The sequence below is a fragment of the Eleutherodactylus coqui genome, chromosome 8 (genome assembly GCF_035609145.1).
Source record: "Eleutherodactylus coqui strain aEleCoq1 chromosome 8, aEleCoq1.hap1, whole genome shotgun sequence".
Lineage (NCBI taxonomy): Eukaryota > Metazoa > Chordata > Amphibia > Anura > Eleutherodactylidae > Eleutherodactylus > Eleutherodactylus coqui.
Genome location: NC_089844.1, coordinates 50159911 through 50173841, shown reverse-complemented (window position 1 = coordinate 50173841; position 13931 = coordinate 50159911). Strand labels below are relative to the sequence as shown.

Genomic DNA, 13931 nt, shown 5'->3' with positions numbered 1-13931 from the left:
GTCAAGTTTACAAGGCAGATTCAAGCCTTGACATCTGTGAAGCCATATGATAGATTTCTCCTTGTCAGAAGCCTCAGCAAAATGCTATCAAAATGCTTTTTTATTGGGAAACTTTAATCAAGTCATCTCCCTTTCAGTGAGCTTTCCAAGCCTTCCTCGCCATTGCTAGATCTGTCCTGTCCCGTTCCAAGATCTAATAGTAGTAGAGATCAAGAAAGTTGAGAACTAATGCTTTTTAGGGAGAGAAATAAGGCTTAAAAGCCAACTTACCTAACCTCAGCAGATGAAGCAAAGATTTGGATGGAATCAAATTTGCTGTGTAGCTTGGGAGTATTTATCAACCATTATAGGATGAAAGTTCGGGTCTTGGCAGAACTTTAAATTGATTGCACATGTATGAAGGGTCTCCCTATAGGGCTATTACTTGCTAGATCCCCTTGGTTGTGCCGTTAGAGGATGTAAGGGAAGTGTTGATTAGGATTGATCCGTTTTGCTTAGGAAGCTTGTGCTGCTGTTAGGACTAATAATTATAAAGTAATAGTATATAAAAACACATGGTCGGAGAGGCTAGACATACTTATAGGGAAAGGGGTAAATTGTTTAAACAATTCTATCTGTCCTAATTGTACTCAGGGGTAGAATTCACCCATTGATTGTGCCGCTGTTAGGACTACGGGCAAACGCTTATTGGTCTCAGTTTTAGTAATGAAAGCTTATGACAATCCCATTAAAGAGAGGTTAATGTGGTCTGAACCAAACCCAATTTCAAAACTTTTTTTTTCTTGCAACCATATATTCATATCAGGTGAATTGTGGTATATGCCTCCTCTACCTGCCTGTAGTCTCCCTGCATGCATGGTATTTGTACATTTTCATAAATATGAAGTATACATCAAACTGATCCATAGGCAACCATTCAACAGATGACATCCTTCTGGCCTACAATCAGCTGCTATTTGTAAGGAATAGCCATGTTTTTTTCCTCTCCCCCTCTGAACAGAACAGGACAATAGGCTGAACTATTCCATTCAGACAGACTTATAACAAAGTTTGGCATAAACCAAGCCAACTAATAGGTGGTATAAAGTTAGACTAGACAGCCCAAAGATGCAACAAATTTATCATTCAAACTGTCTAGTCTAGTTTGCACTTTCTAATAGACAGCAAAAGTAAAATCTGCTCCATACTGTACAAAATGTATCCGTTAAAGAGAAACCAAAAATAGTCTATAGATGGATACTACCGTATACCAGTCAGTCCCAGGCAACTGTTTACCATATAGGTCATTAGCTTTTCATAACTCGCAATATTGGCATCCATGTAAAAGATCAATGGGCAACACATCAATTAAAATTGTATGTGTAGCAGGGATATCTATTACTTATAGGTTATAATGATATATGTCAGGTATCTGGGATGATTTAGTAAATCCTGCACTGAGTAGGGGGTTGGGCCCGATGACCCTGGAGGTCCCTTCCAACTCTACCATTCTGTGATCTATTTAAAAGGGAATACATGAGCTCTTATGAGAGGGATAAAACTTACCATTCTCCTTGTGCTGTCAAAGCCACCACTGCATACATCTAGAGGACTATTTGGGTGCACTCAAAACGAAAGGACTAGATTTAATTCTATGCACCCACCAATGTTATCCACAGGATCCATTCAATTGAGGTTTTAACAGCACAAAGCAGGGCAATGCTGAGGGAAAAAAAAAAAGAGTAAGGCCTTATCTTATGTCCATGGGTGGGAGCCCGCAGCAGAATCAAACCCTGCCCGAGGCTGGGGAGAGTGCTAACTTGTCCAGGTCTTCACTGCGGATGTGTGTGGAAGCGAAGAACGGTGCAGACGCACAGAAGAGATTTTTTTTTTTTTTTTTTTAAATCTCCTTACCTGTAAAAATCCATTGCAAAACGGGCTGCACATCGAACAGCTTCCATTGACTTCAATGGAAGCCGTTCATGCAGGAACCGCAGCAACATGGAACATGCTGCAATTTGTTTTCCAGACCAAAAAGGTCTGCAAAACAAATCAACGCGCTTTACTTGAGCTGCGGAGGCCCATGTCTACCTATGGGTGGCTTGAACTGCGGATCATCCGAAATTCAAATGTGCCCGTAGACAAATGTGCCTAATATATATCCCAGACTCAGCTACTGCGAGCCCAATAAAGGGAGTCTGTTAGTGTTCCAGCCTCTACTAGATCAGTTAACATATCAGTCATGAAAAAGCTCACAACAGATCCCATATTAGTCTATGGGTGACCGATGCTACTACTAGAGGAATAGGAGGATTATGGGTCCAGATACTGTAACTCTAAATAACCAACAGAGACCAGGCTAAAACCAGACTCCTCTTCATTATATACACCAGCACATTGCATGCTTGCTGTATCCTCCATGTGAACACAGTTTGGGCAGTCAGCAAGTTTAAAGAGCTGTTCTTCTATCCAGCAAGCCTGAGGAAAGGTCTGCGTCCCCAGAAGCGCGTGTTGTGCTGATATTTTATAATAAAGAGGAATTGGGTTTTAGTCTTGTCTCCATTGTCCGTTTTATAGAGTTGTGCCATCTGGGCCCAGCATCCTCATATTCCGCTACATCTCCATGCCCTGTTGCACCACTATGGCGGTTTCTGGGCTGGCGGCATCTTAGGAATTCCCTCGCTACCATTTGTTCACCTCATCACATCCATCGGATTTATAATTGAGTAGCTGAAGAGACTAAACAAAAAACTGGGACACTATAGAGTTGAAAAGATCACAAACTAAACATTTTTTAAGATTTTTATTAAAAGAAGAGTCATCTTTCCACAGTAGTAAAAGCTTTGGCACATACAGTATAAAAAAAATAAAAAATCACCAACCATAATTACATCAGATTCAATTGCCATCACTTCCTAGTTTTCAGATTTACTTTCCATAGTTAAGTAGAAGGAATGCTCTGACTGTGCAGCAGACATTGATAAATAACACTGAAGGAAGGTCAGGTATTAGTAAGGATTGTGCAGAGAAAGGAATTAAAATTGTGCATACGGTAAAAGACATCAGTGTCAGAAGCAGCCAGTTGGCGCTGCATTGGTAGTATTAAAAAGCAGAATTGGTCCCTATGGCTTTCAGTCTTATTTACCCATTGATATCAGCCCACCCTGTAGCCCATTGACAAAAGCAATACACTGCAGGGTTACATGGGCCCAAAAGAAGGCCCTCTTCACACAGGATTTTCCCCTAAAAAGGATCAAAAACGGCAACACTGCCTAGTATTAAAAATAGCCATTTCCCTTTGTTTCCCAGATCAATGTACAGTAAGCAAAATAAAAACAAAATTACAATCATTGAATACTGAATGGCATGGAAGTACTTCAGTTGAATTTTGAAGCATTTATTCTAATCTGCCAATCAGAGGAGGCATCCATCCTCCCCCCAACCCCCACCCATGTTGCTGCTCTACCAGCTCAGCTATAATGTACTTTATGGCCTTGTAACAAGACATTAGTTCTTGGTCTGTTCGGAATGCTGTGTGTCTGCTTGCAGGCCCAGAGGAAGGAAGCACTCAATGGGACATTTCACATTCTGTAGAGGAGACAGAAAGGATTACAAAACTGAAGAGGCTTTAGGTTTTATACACAGGGGGAGGAAGAAAGGGAGAAGAAATACACAAACTATTCCATCCTACATTATGGTCGGTTCTACAGGGGTCAACTTTTGTGGGGCGATACTGCCGATTTCTATGGCATCCACCTATGATCTCATTATTAAAGAAACCATTCTGGTATCGAACAAGTTGGACTTTAGGGTTTCTCCCTTTCGGTAACTGCAACCACACTGAAAACTGCAGTAAATTATGGTAAAGCTGCATGTGGTTTTCCAGATGCAGTTTATAACCGAATCTCAAGTGCAGTGTCGGAATGCACTCCTAGAGATCTGGTTAAAAACCACACTGTTTTGCAGTAAAAACAAAAACCACAAAAAAATTTTTAAAACTTTTTCTAGTTTGGTTTTCGATACAATTTTAACTGCATCAACTGAATGCAGCTTAGCAGAGGTTCCTCAAACTTTATGCAATTTGGGAATGGACTAGTGTGGTTCTTTCCTTTTGCTTTGTAGCAGTAAGGCTAGGACTAAATGGAGACTTTTGGCCATGAGCAAAGATTGCATTGTAACCCTGCGATCTCCTACTCTAATAGAAGTCAATATGGGTCACGTTACAAGAACTACTCGCTAGTATTTGTGACCCACAGCAGTCAAGCTGTCCAGCAAAGTTGTCTTTTGTGATCAGCGTGTCGCAGTAACTTGAAGTCAACGTGGATTGCGTTAAGGAGACTGCAGGGCTGCACTGCGATCTCTGGTTGCACAGCCCTAGCCTTAGGTGCCTAACCACTGCTAATCATCGTTTTTCTAATCTAATGTTTATTTTAATGGGGGAAGTTGGGCAAGACAGTTGGCAAAACAGCCAGATTACAATGGAGGAAAGGACTATTCACAGTGAGGCAAGGCACCTTATTACAGAGCCTTTATGGAGATCAGAAGAGAGTTCTGTATGAGAGACAAAATCAGGCTGAGATTTAAGAGTAAAATCAAGTCACTTGCAGATCTGAATGAGTGAAAGTTTGTCATATAAACTCCCCTATGCCCTCTCTTAACAGCAATACACACAGTTATGTTTTCATGTCAGCGATACTTACATAGTTCTGCTGATATCTTTGAGTGTATTGGGAAACAGTGTGCCCTGCGGTGTCAGGAGAAGCAGCTGCGCCCGGTCTTCTGCAGTTATCACAGCGCCATCCCTGTCAAAACAATCAGGATTGGTAAAATAGAAGTACAAAACTGCAGTGTATTAGAAAATTCTGTATGGATTTCTTCCAAACTTTCCTTAACTACACGGCATTAACCATACCAGCATAAGAAATCTATTAAAGGTTTATATATATATATATGACATGGAATAAAAGGAATTCTAGAATTTAACTGCAAAACACATACCTGTTGTCCTCCATAGCATGTACAAGAGCAGATGGCTCCCAGGTATTCCTTTTGCCATTGCTCACCAACGTTATACATTTTTCCGTCATCAAAGCAGGTAGCTTCATCTGTAAAAGCAAACATGCATTTTATGAGAAATCTCCAATACGGATAATAGAGAGCATCACAAAGCGACCTCCCCCCTCCCCCCGTAGTACGTCCATAAAAGGCACGCAGAAAGGGCTTCCTTAAAGCAGGCTACCCTTTGAACGGCTATAAAAAAAAATGCGCATATTGCATCGCACTATTTCAAATGGGCATATACAAGTTATACTTACGGGGTTCACACTTGAACTCGCCCTTTCCATTTCCTAGGCAAGTGCAACTCATCATCTGTCCATTTTCTCCACGACGGTCCCATTTCTCACCGATCCTGTGGTTGACTCCATTGTCATGGCACCATTCTAGGAATTATAATAAACACTAAGCACAAAACCAAAAAAGGATCTTTCTGCAGAAATAGTCAGTTAAAAAGAGGTTTTCTCCACCACAATCATTTCATGTACATCGATAGACTAGATGGTCAAATATATCTTCTAGACTGCTGTGATATGATCAAACATGACATTGTGTGCAATGTTGCTTGTAGGGATCGGCCGGGCGATTAAAAAAAGATAATCAGAAAAATAGTTTTACAAGTAATTTTTTTTTTTTTTTTAAAAGGTAACTGTTCAATGACTTCATGGTTAGCACCGTTGCCTTTCAGTGCTGGAGCCCTAGGTCTAAATCTCATCAAGGACAACATCTGCATGGACTTTGAAGAACTCCATCCAGGTATTGCCCATAGGTCAGATTTGAACTTGGGATTCAGGCAACAGTGCAAACAGCCACCACACTTGTCTGTTCTGCTCCAGAGGAAAAGAACAACACAAAGACCAGGAATACCATCCAGATGTTGCCCTTTATTAGATTTGAATCTAGGACTGCAGCACTGCAAGGCAACAGTCATAATGACTGAGCCACCATGTTAGTTCTTCCTTGTAAAATGGAAGAAGGAAAAGCATAGGGGAGAAGGAAGAGAAAGAAGGAGATTTAGAAGATGATCTTTTCTCCTTCTCCAGAGAAGCAGGAGGATGAAGCAGCTTCGTGGCTCAGTGGCTGCCTTGCAGTGCTGGAGTTCTAGGCTCAAATCTCTCGAGGTGTAACATCTGGATGGAGTTTTACAAAGTCCATGTAGAGGTTATTGATGGGATTTGAACCTAGCACCCCAGCAGTAAAAGGCAACAGTGCCAACAACTGAGCCACATTGATAGAGGCAACACTGGGGAAGAAAAACCAAACACATACAGATGTTCCAAAGGGAAAGTTACTGAACCTGATTTTCACTCCCAATGGGCATTGGAAATCAGGCAGTGAAGATTCGCGATTGTATTTTGAAAAGTCAGGTCAGGCACTTCCGACCTGAATCTGTAATTAATCACTCAACACCATTTGTGTGTTATCAAAAATCCTTGACCGTTGTATGTGGACTGTTTTTTTTTTAGCAATTTATGTCACACAAAGTACATAAAGAAGTGTGCTGTTCTGGTGGTATATATTTCAGAAATATCTGTAAAAGCCTAGAAGAGTACAATGACAAAAAGTTAGCGTCTGCCATCATTGAGGCTTTAAAACTGCAGATGATCTTGGGAAGGAGAATAAAAACAGTAAACTAAACTCACTTGACGAGTCGCATCTGAAGTGTCCACTTCCATAACCTAGACACCTGCACCAGAGTTTAAATCCAGACTCGGACATACGTTCCCACTCCTGCCCAACTGCGTAATTTGTTCCAGTGAATGTATCATAGCAGGTATCCTCAACAGGTTGCAGAGCGGCATCAGGGATATCTGTAAGAACAGAGCATTACACCAAGACAGCTACGAGTACACTTACATGAGGCTTTTTCACCGCAGAATCGTGAACAGCCCTGGTCAATAATGCAGAACATAACTCAAGACCAGTACCAGATAGGCTAGGTTCACACCATGTTTTTTCAACCTGTTAACCCTTTCCAATCCAATTTCTATCCTGGTTTTCCTAGGGGGCTTACTGTTTTTCTGCTGTTATACAATGACGCTATATGCTGGCTAAAGCCAGTACTGCATGAGGTGACACGTTGGATAGGCTCCGACAGCAGAGTGGCTGGCAATATACAGTAAGAGAACCCCAACAGACGTCTTCCAACATCGGAGCTGTACAGCCTTAAATCATAATGTCTTCACAGGTCAGACAGTGGATTGGAAAGGGTTAAAATTTCCTTTTTACTTCAGTCTTTGCAAGAAGCCTTTTGAAAGGCAGCAATTTTGTTTACTGTTCCACTGCATCTGTTTTGGGGTCTATATCTTTTTTTACCCCCTTTAAGCACAAAAGTATTAATGAAAGACTGCACATTGATGGAGGAGAAAATACTTTAAGGGAAACTACTATGGAACAGCCTACTTGTAATCAAAAACGTCACTTGGCCTCCTCCATAGCATCACACTCCACCAGAAACTAGTGAAGGTGCAGTGGAAGAGGCAGTTTCTGGTCATAAGCAACCATCCTATGGACTTGGGAGATCTCCGGAAGGGAGAAGGCCATTCGAGCAAGGAAGCCACGGCTTCGTCATTCAGCAGGAAGGGACAGAAGAGTGTAATACAAGTATACTAGCAAGTGTTCTACATCCTCTAACATATGCCAAGAGTAGAAAGAAAAGGAAGATCATAATGCCCTTACCAGAATTGCTGACAGTAACCTGTTCCTCAAAGACTTTGTGGCGATTTAATCCTTTAAGTGCCTCCACAATTATATTGTATGTGATTCCACGGGTGAGGCCATTTAGTCTGGCACTGGTAGATGTTCCAGGAACTCTAAACTGTAGAAAGATAGTCAGAAATGCAGTAAGACTGAGTATTAACTACAGAATATAGTCTAAGAACTTCCCACCGGCTACAACATAATATAAATGATTACTCACTCCATTACAAATTGTGGTCAGCTGTGAACATAACTGCAAAAGTCTGCACCATCCTCAGTAGGTTACCTACCTCAGTTAGGCCAATGGAAAAATTGGGAAAAGCTTTCAGAGCCCCATTGTGGAAATAGCCATATATCTGCATATGCTACTTACACTCTTGGCAATGCTATGAGTAAACTCCACAGCAAAAATCAGATATGCAACCAGGCTACAGATTTGTAAATTTATATAATACCCTTCTACCCATAGGTTTGTTTTCTTACCCCTGCAATACTGCATTTTCTCGGCACGAGTTAAAGCACAGAGGGTGAAAATTCAGCCTGGTGTAATATTGACATAAAAGCAATAAAAAAAATAAAAAAAATCTAAAGAGATAACCATTTTTTAAAAGCAGTTATATGTATAATTATGTACTTGCCAATTGTACTACAAGAGCTCAATACAGTTTTGTTGTAGTAAATTAAATTACCAGAGCTCTGGTGGTGCCAGATTCTAGCAGTTTGGGCGAATTTTCACCCAGGGTAGTATTCCAGGGTTAGTCACATAAATGGGGTTTTGTAGAACCCAACTCATTTGCTCCTTTCCCTCCTAATCCTGAAAATGAGTCAATTAAAAAAGGGTAACCATGCCCATGAGTGACTTCGTCTGGTCTTGGTACGTTACAAACACTTGAGCTAAAGTACTTTAATAGAATTCAAATATTTTTTGGTCTATCAACTACAAAATCAACAGTGTACATAGATAAATTTTAGCAACTTTACCTCAATAGGTGCTTCATCGAGACCCACAGGATGACAAGAAATTACATATTCACTGGTCTCCAGTAGAGGTCTCCATGAAATTGTGGTCTGCGATGACACCTCCTGTACTCTAGTATCATTGGCATGAGGTCCTAAGACATGAGGATAAAGCTCATCGAAATCTCCACGGTGAGGGAATCTTTCAATAATCTCTGGGTATCTATCCGGTGTGAATTCTCCTGGTCTCACAGGTGAAGCAGTGGTAGGCACAACAGGACTTCTAAAGCCATGTTCCTCAATGAATGGTCCTTCATGAGGAAAACTGGATGGTCCTACGGAGCCTGGAAGTTGGATACCATTACCATTGTCAAACGTTGTCTGTGCAACAAAAGGCGTTTTCTCTGCTTCGGAGGGTACGTCGAGGATTTCAGGGCCTTGAGCAGGGTGAGGGAGGGTTACCAGAACAGGGTGCTCATCTAGCCAAAAAAAATTGTTAGGAGCAATAAAAGCAAAGCATTAGTTAAAGCAGAAAGCGGCAATGGATTGTGGTACCGCTGCATCTCACAGTCATGGTACTTTCAAAAATTGAAGAAATTGTGCTATGAAGACACCTTCAAAAGGGTAGTCTGGTGAGAAAAAATTAAATCAAATCTGCTCAGCCCTGCGTAGAAACCCCTATTAAAAGTCGTACTTCCCCCATCCGGTGCCGAGCTGTAGTGATAAATCCTGTCAGAGCATCATGTGATCGCTGTAGCCAATTTCCAGTTGATCCCAAATTATGCTAATTGGTTGCAGCACTCACAAGACCCTGTAATGGCAAGTCATCGCTGGAACGGTGCAGCAAGTGACCATGCGCTGTTGGAGTGGTAGCTGCAGGGAATATCGGGTGAGGAAAGTGGGGCTTTAGGTTTTGTTTTTTATACAAGGCTGAGCAGATTTCAATTGACATTTTTTCTCCACTACCCTTACTGGACAACCCAAATATATAGCTGAAATATCACCTCCTGACAGATGCACATAGTGCTTTCGCCGAAAGAATATTTCAGCTTTATACGTGGATCCCCCATTTTAAAAGATAATTAAGGGAAATTATAAAAATTACAGAACTCGCTTGTTATTTACAAGATAAATTTGCTCCACCTAAGGCCTCAGTCACACTTGTACACAAATAGTTCAATACAGTCATGAAATACAAAACTTTTGCCAATATTTAGTTCCATATTTATGTCCGTATTGTTTTCATGTTACAAGTTTGTTTTATCCTCCCACCATATTGCAGATACAAATACAAGAAGGGTTCATTAGTTTCTATGGAGAGAATATGGCAGTCGTATGCAACAAGTGCCGTATACATATGAATAGCCCCAATTAGAAAAGTTAGGATTTATTTGGAACCTACTGCATGTGGAAGGGAAACCAAGTATGAATGAGGCCTTATAATCACATTACAATTAGAATCACCAATATTTAGATGCACGAGACAATTTGTGGCAAGTGGAACACTTGATTAAAGAAATTACCTTGTAGTGTGGTTGTGAAAACCAGCAAAATATAAAATAAGGTTTTCCATCTCATGTAACATTACAAAGTAATTCAAAATATATCCCCATGAAAAAAGGGCTTCTCACTAATTCTCCTTTAAATCCTATGTAAATGTCAATTACTTTTAGTCACAATCACCAGACAGATTAAAGCTCATCAGCGCAACAGGCAAAAATAGCAAAAAAGATCAGCGTGCAAATTGCCATTTGCAAATTCTACAAGCCAAAAATTTTTTAAACAAGCCTCCATCCTCATTAGGCTTGGTTCACACAAAGCTGGAGGAGTTTTTGGTGTTAGTTTTTTTCCGGTAAAAAGTGATGTGGCCAGATGTAATACAAGTCTACAGCGCAATATGGAAAACGCTATATACAAATTGTTTATTTGTTGCATTTTGGAGTGTTCGTTTTAGTTTTTTCCCCAAAATGCAGCATGCTACAGTGTTTTCTAGTCTTGCAACATTCCAGAAACAAAAAAGGGTCAGTTTAAAAAGGTTATGAAAAACCACCAAAAAAAATGCTTGACGTTCATGGAATTTATGCATTTAGAAACCCAGAAAATAATGTATGTGAAGGGCCCTTAGAGCATAAGGTTAGGCAGAATGATTAAGCCTTGTTAGCTTGTAGTCACATGATGCAGCTGTATAGTGTTCTTGCAGCGTGACCAAGAGCTGTATTGTTAAAAACGGCATGTTTTACCGTGGATTCCATGTTAGCTGCCCAATTGTGACAAGTTGTAGCACCACACTGCACTTTTTTCTGATGAGCCATTCTCAGCCATGTGGCACAACCACACCGTGTGAATTACCCCTTAGATGGTTTCTTTAATTCAGACAGCAGATCTGGGCCCGGGCTGCAGCAATTCATTTTTAAGTCTGTCCAGATGCCTTTCCTCTCCTCAGTCTTGTCTATATACAACATTATAAATGCAACCAATGAAATGAGGTTGAATCCACCCAACATTGATTGAGACTTTACCAGGTGCAATAACACAAATGCCCAAATTTTGTGGCAAACAAATAGCTCCACCGGCAATTCCAAGACGCAGTATCATGCAAGCAGCATCCACCTTAGATGCATCCCAGAAATAAATGTCAATTCTTAGTGTTAGAGAACACATCCATGATTCCATCCAAAACCTATAGTTAGAGATGAGCGAGCATACTCACTAAGGGCAATTGCTCGAGCGAGCATTGCCCTTAGCGAGTACCTGCCCGCTCGAGACAAAAAGTTCGGGTGCCGGCGCGGGGGAGCGGTGAGTAGCGGCAGTCAGCAGTGGGGAGCCACTGGCCATTAGCCATGTGGATTTTGTTTTATGTACGCCGTCACTCAAGTATGATGAAAATATATGCTAACCTGCTTGATCATCCTCAACTTTATTGCACTTTTTTTTTTTTTAAAAGTGCATGCGGTAGTCTATAGATGTTGGATGAAATTGTGGATGTGTGATCCAACATGAGGAATTGCCAATTGTATTTGGCTGATACTGCATTTTTTGAAGTGCTGGTTAAATGCAACTCATGCCATTTTCTGGCCACACACTTTTGGAACACCGTTTACAACAGACACTTTCAAGTTTCCATACTTAACTCTCCCATACAGGTTCCAAAGCAGCTTATGACAGCCTGGATGTGCAGTTACTCCATATGGAAATCCCCCTAGATCTCTGGAATGGCAAGGACCAAATAAAAATATTTTTGGGGGTCGATGCCTTCCCTCCAGTCAAAGGCAGCATTCGTAGCCTTTTCTGGATCATTTTAGGTAAACAAGTAACAGATGACATAACACATATTCCAATTGTGTACAGAAGATCCAGGGATGGGAAGCAACATGGCAGATTTGAAAATAGGTTGTTTTTTTTAAGTCAGCGAATGAGGTCATCTACTGTCTGAATTGAAGAAACAGAATACAAGTGTTGGTAACCTACGCATTAAGCCTGTATAAAGTGTGAGGTACTTCAAAACGTCTTCTTGTCAATACATACGTCGAATCGGCAGATTACATAGAATGGGACCACAGTACTGGCTTATTCCCAACAAGTTATAGTATGTTACTTTGAGAGAAAAAGGTAACCCACAGTATTGCATGAAGGCTACTTTCTAATAAGGGCCTTATTTCATCCCAAACTCTTAAAAATAAATCTAGGTCATAATACCTGTCTTCTTTCGACCAGTAAGAGGCTCACTCTTCTGGTTATTCCTTACAGCGATGACATAAATATTGTATTCTACACCAGGCTCCAAGTCTGATTTAAAAGCAAGAAAAAAAAAAAAGAAAATGAGAGAAAATGCCATGAAATTATAATTAACAAGGAGATCATGAGTTAACAGTTGTGCCCACTAGTAATTTTTACCTCTTAATTGCATTAAAAAAAAAGTTAAATTCGTAGAAAAGGGATGTTTCAGCAGAAGTTAAAGTTGGAGACCCTTGTAGTAAACCACCAATAACCACATAAGTACAGTTTGAACCTTAAGAGGTGGTACTCACTGGTGATGGTGGCTTCAGTGGTGCCTGCTGGAAGGCGAGGCAGATGTTCCTTAGGTAGTCCACCAACTCTCTCATACCTAATGATGTATCCAGTAATACGGGAGCGAGGAGGTTGCCAGGAAAATAAGAGAGAGTTGGGTGTGCTGGTCAGGAAGCGCAGATTGGAAGGGCTGTCCACAGCTGTAAAATTACAGTTTAAAAGTTACTTTGAAGTTTCCGGAGTGGGAGAAATCTCAACAGTGTGAAAGATAGCCAAAAGAAGCAGCAAAGTATTGACATTTTCATTCATCCGTAGAAGTTACCTGTTGACACATCTACACTAACAGGTGAACTGCGGGCATTGTCATTCATAGTGTAAAGGTAGATCTTGTAGTCTGTTCCAGGCTGCAGTCCTGGAATAGAAAGTGTATGAGAGATAGAGGCTCAGTGTACAGTATATCCACATTAGCCCAGACATACCCTATACAAGCACTCAATGATCAATGTAACATTACCTGTGACAGTGTAGGTTCTAACATCAGGTTTTATCACCCTCTGGATAGGAGTCTGACCTCCAGAAGGTACGGCTTCAATCAGGAAGCCCGTGATGGTTTCTGTCTTAGTGCGCCAAGTAAGAGTTACTGTAGTTTCTGTAATATCTGTAACGCGCGGACGACGAGGCGGACTGATATCTAACAGACAGAAATGTGATGGGAATAAACAAAAAAAATTTACAACACACTGAAAAGGGCAGTTACGCCTAAAACAGGAAAGCAGAAAATCCACTCTATGCCCAGATAGGATAGAAACATTACATTGTAAGTGCCCTTGTGAACATCAAGATGGGAGACATCTTTCCTCTGAGGAAACAGATGAGACTATTGCTTCGAGTACCTTGATACTTACTTTCCAGGGTAGAAATTGTGCCTTGCAGTGGCAGACTTGTGAGGCCATTTTTGACAGCATATACATTGACTTCATACTTGGTAGCAACCTGTTAAAGAAAACCACCACCATGAAGTGTATATAATACACAGGCATGAATACATTTTGATGGACCACATGAAGATTATTAATTAAAAGCACCTGACCAGGTCATCCCTCTAGGGGGCCCAAAAAAAAAAAATTGTCAAGTCCACAACTTTTATAAATAAACTAGTCCCCGCATACATTTCAAAAAGTCATGGCTTATAATGATTAACAAGGGGTTCCCTGAGCATGTAGTGTTGGCTT

At 40.8% G+C, this 13931-nt stretch overlaps 1 protein-coding gene across 5 annotated transcripts in view; it reads right to left on the bottom strand.

Moving 5' to 3' along the window:
- Window positions 1–2767: 2767 nt before the first annotated feature.
- Window positions 2768–13931, bottom strand: part of FN1 (fibronectin 1) — a 69004-nt gene continuing 57840 nt past the window's right edge. For 4 of the 5 annotated variants that reach the window (XM_066575611.1, XM_066575613.1, XM_066575614.1 and 1 more), the window contains 12 exons: window positions 13605–13692; window positions 13214–13390; window positions 13022–13111; window positions 12720–12899; window positions 12388–12477; window positions 8716–9170; window positions 7714–7852; window positions 6678–6845; window positions 5295–5420; window positions 4978–5084; window positions 4680–4781; window positions 2768–3567 (listed from right to left, as the gene is read on the bottom strand). In XM_066575611.1, coding sequence (XP_066431708.1) covers window positions 3487–3567; window positions 4680–4781; window positions 4978–5084; window positions 5295–5420; window positions 6678–6845; window positions 7714–7852; window positions 8716–9170; window positions 12388–12477; window positions 12720–12899; window positions 13022–13111; window positions 13214–13390; window positions 13605–13692 — 1803 coding nt within the window. In that variant the 3' untranslated portion in view covers window positions 2768–3486. The remainder of the gene's footprint in view (window positions 3568–4679; window positions 4782–4977; window positions 5085–5294; window positions 5421–6677; window positions 6846–7713; window positions 7853–8715; window positions 9171–12387; window positions 12478–12719; window positions 12900–13021; window positions 13112–13213; window positions 13391–13604; window positions 13693–13931) is intronic. The other variant, XM_066575612.1, reaches the window with a different exon arrangement.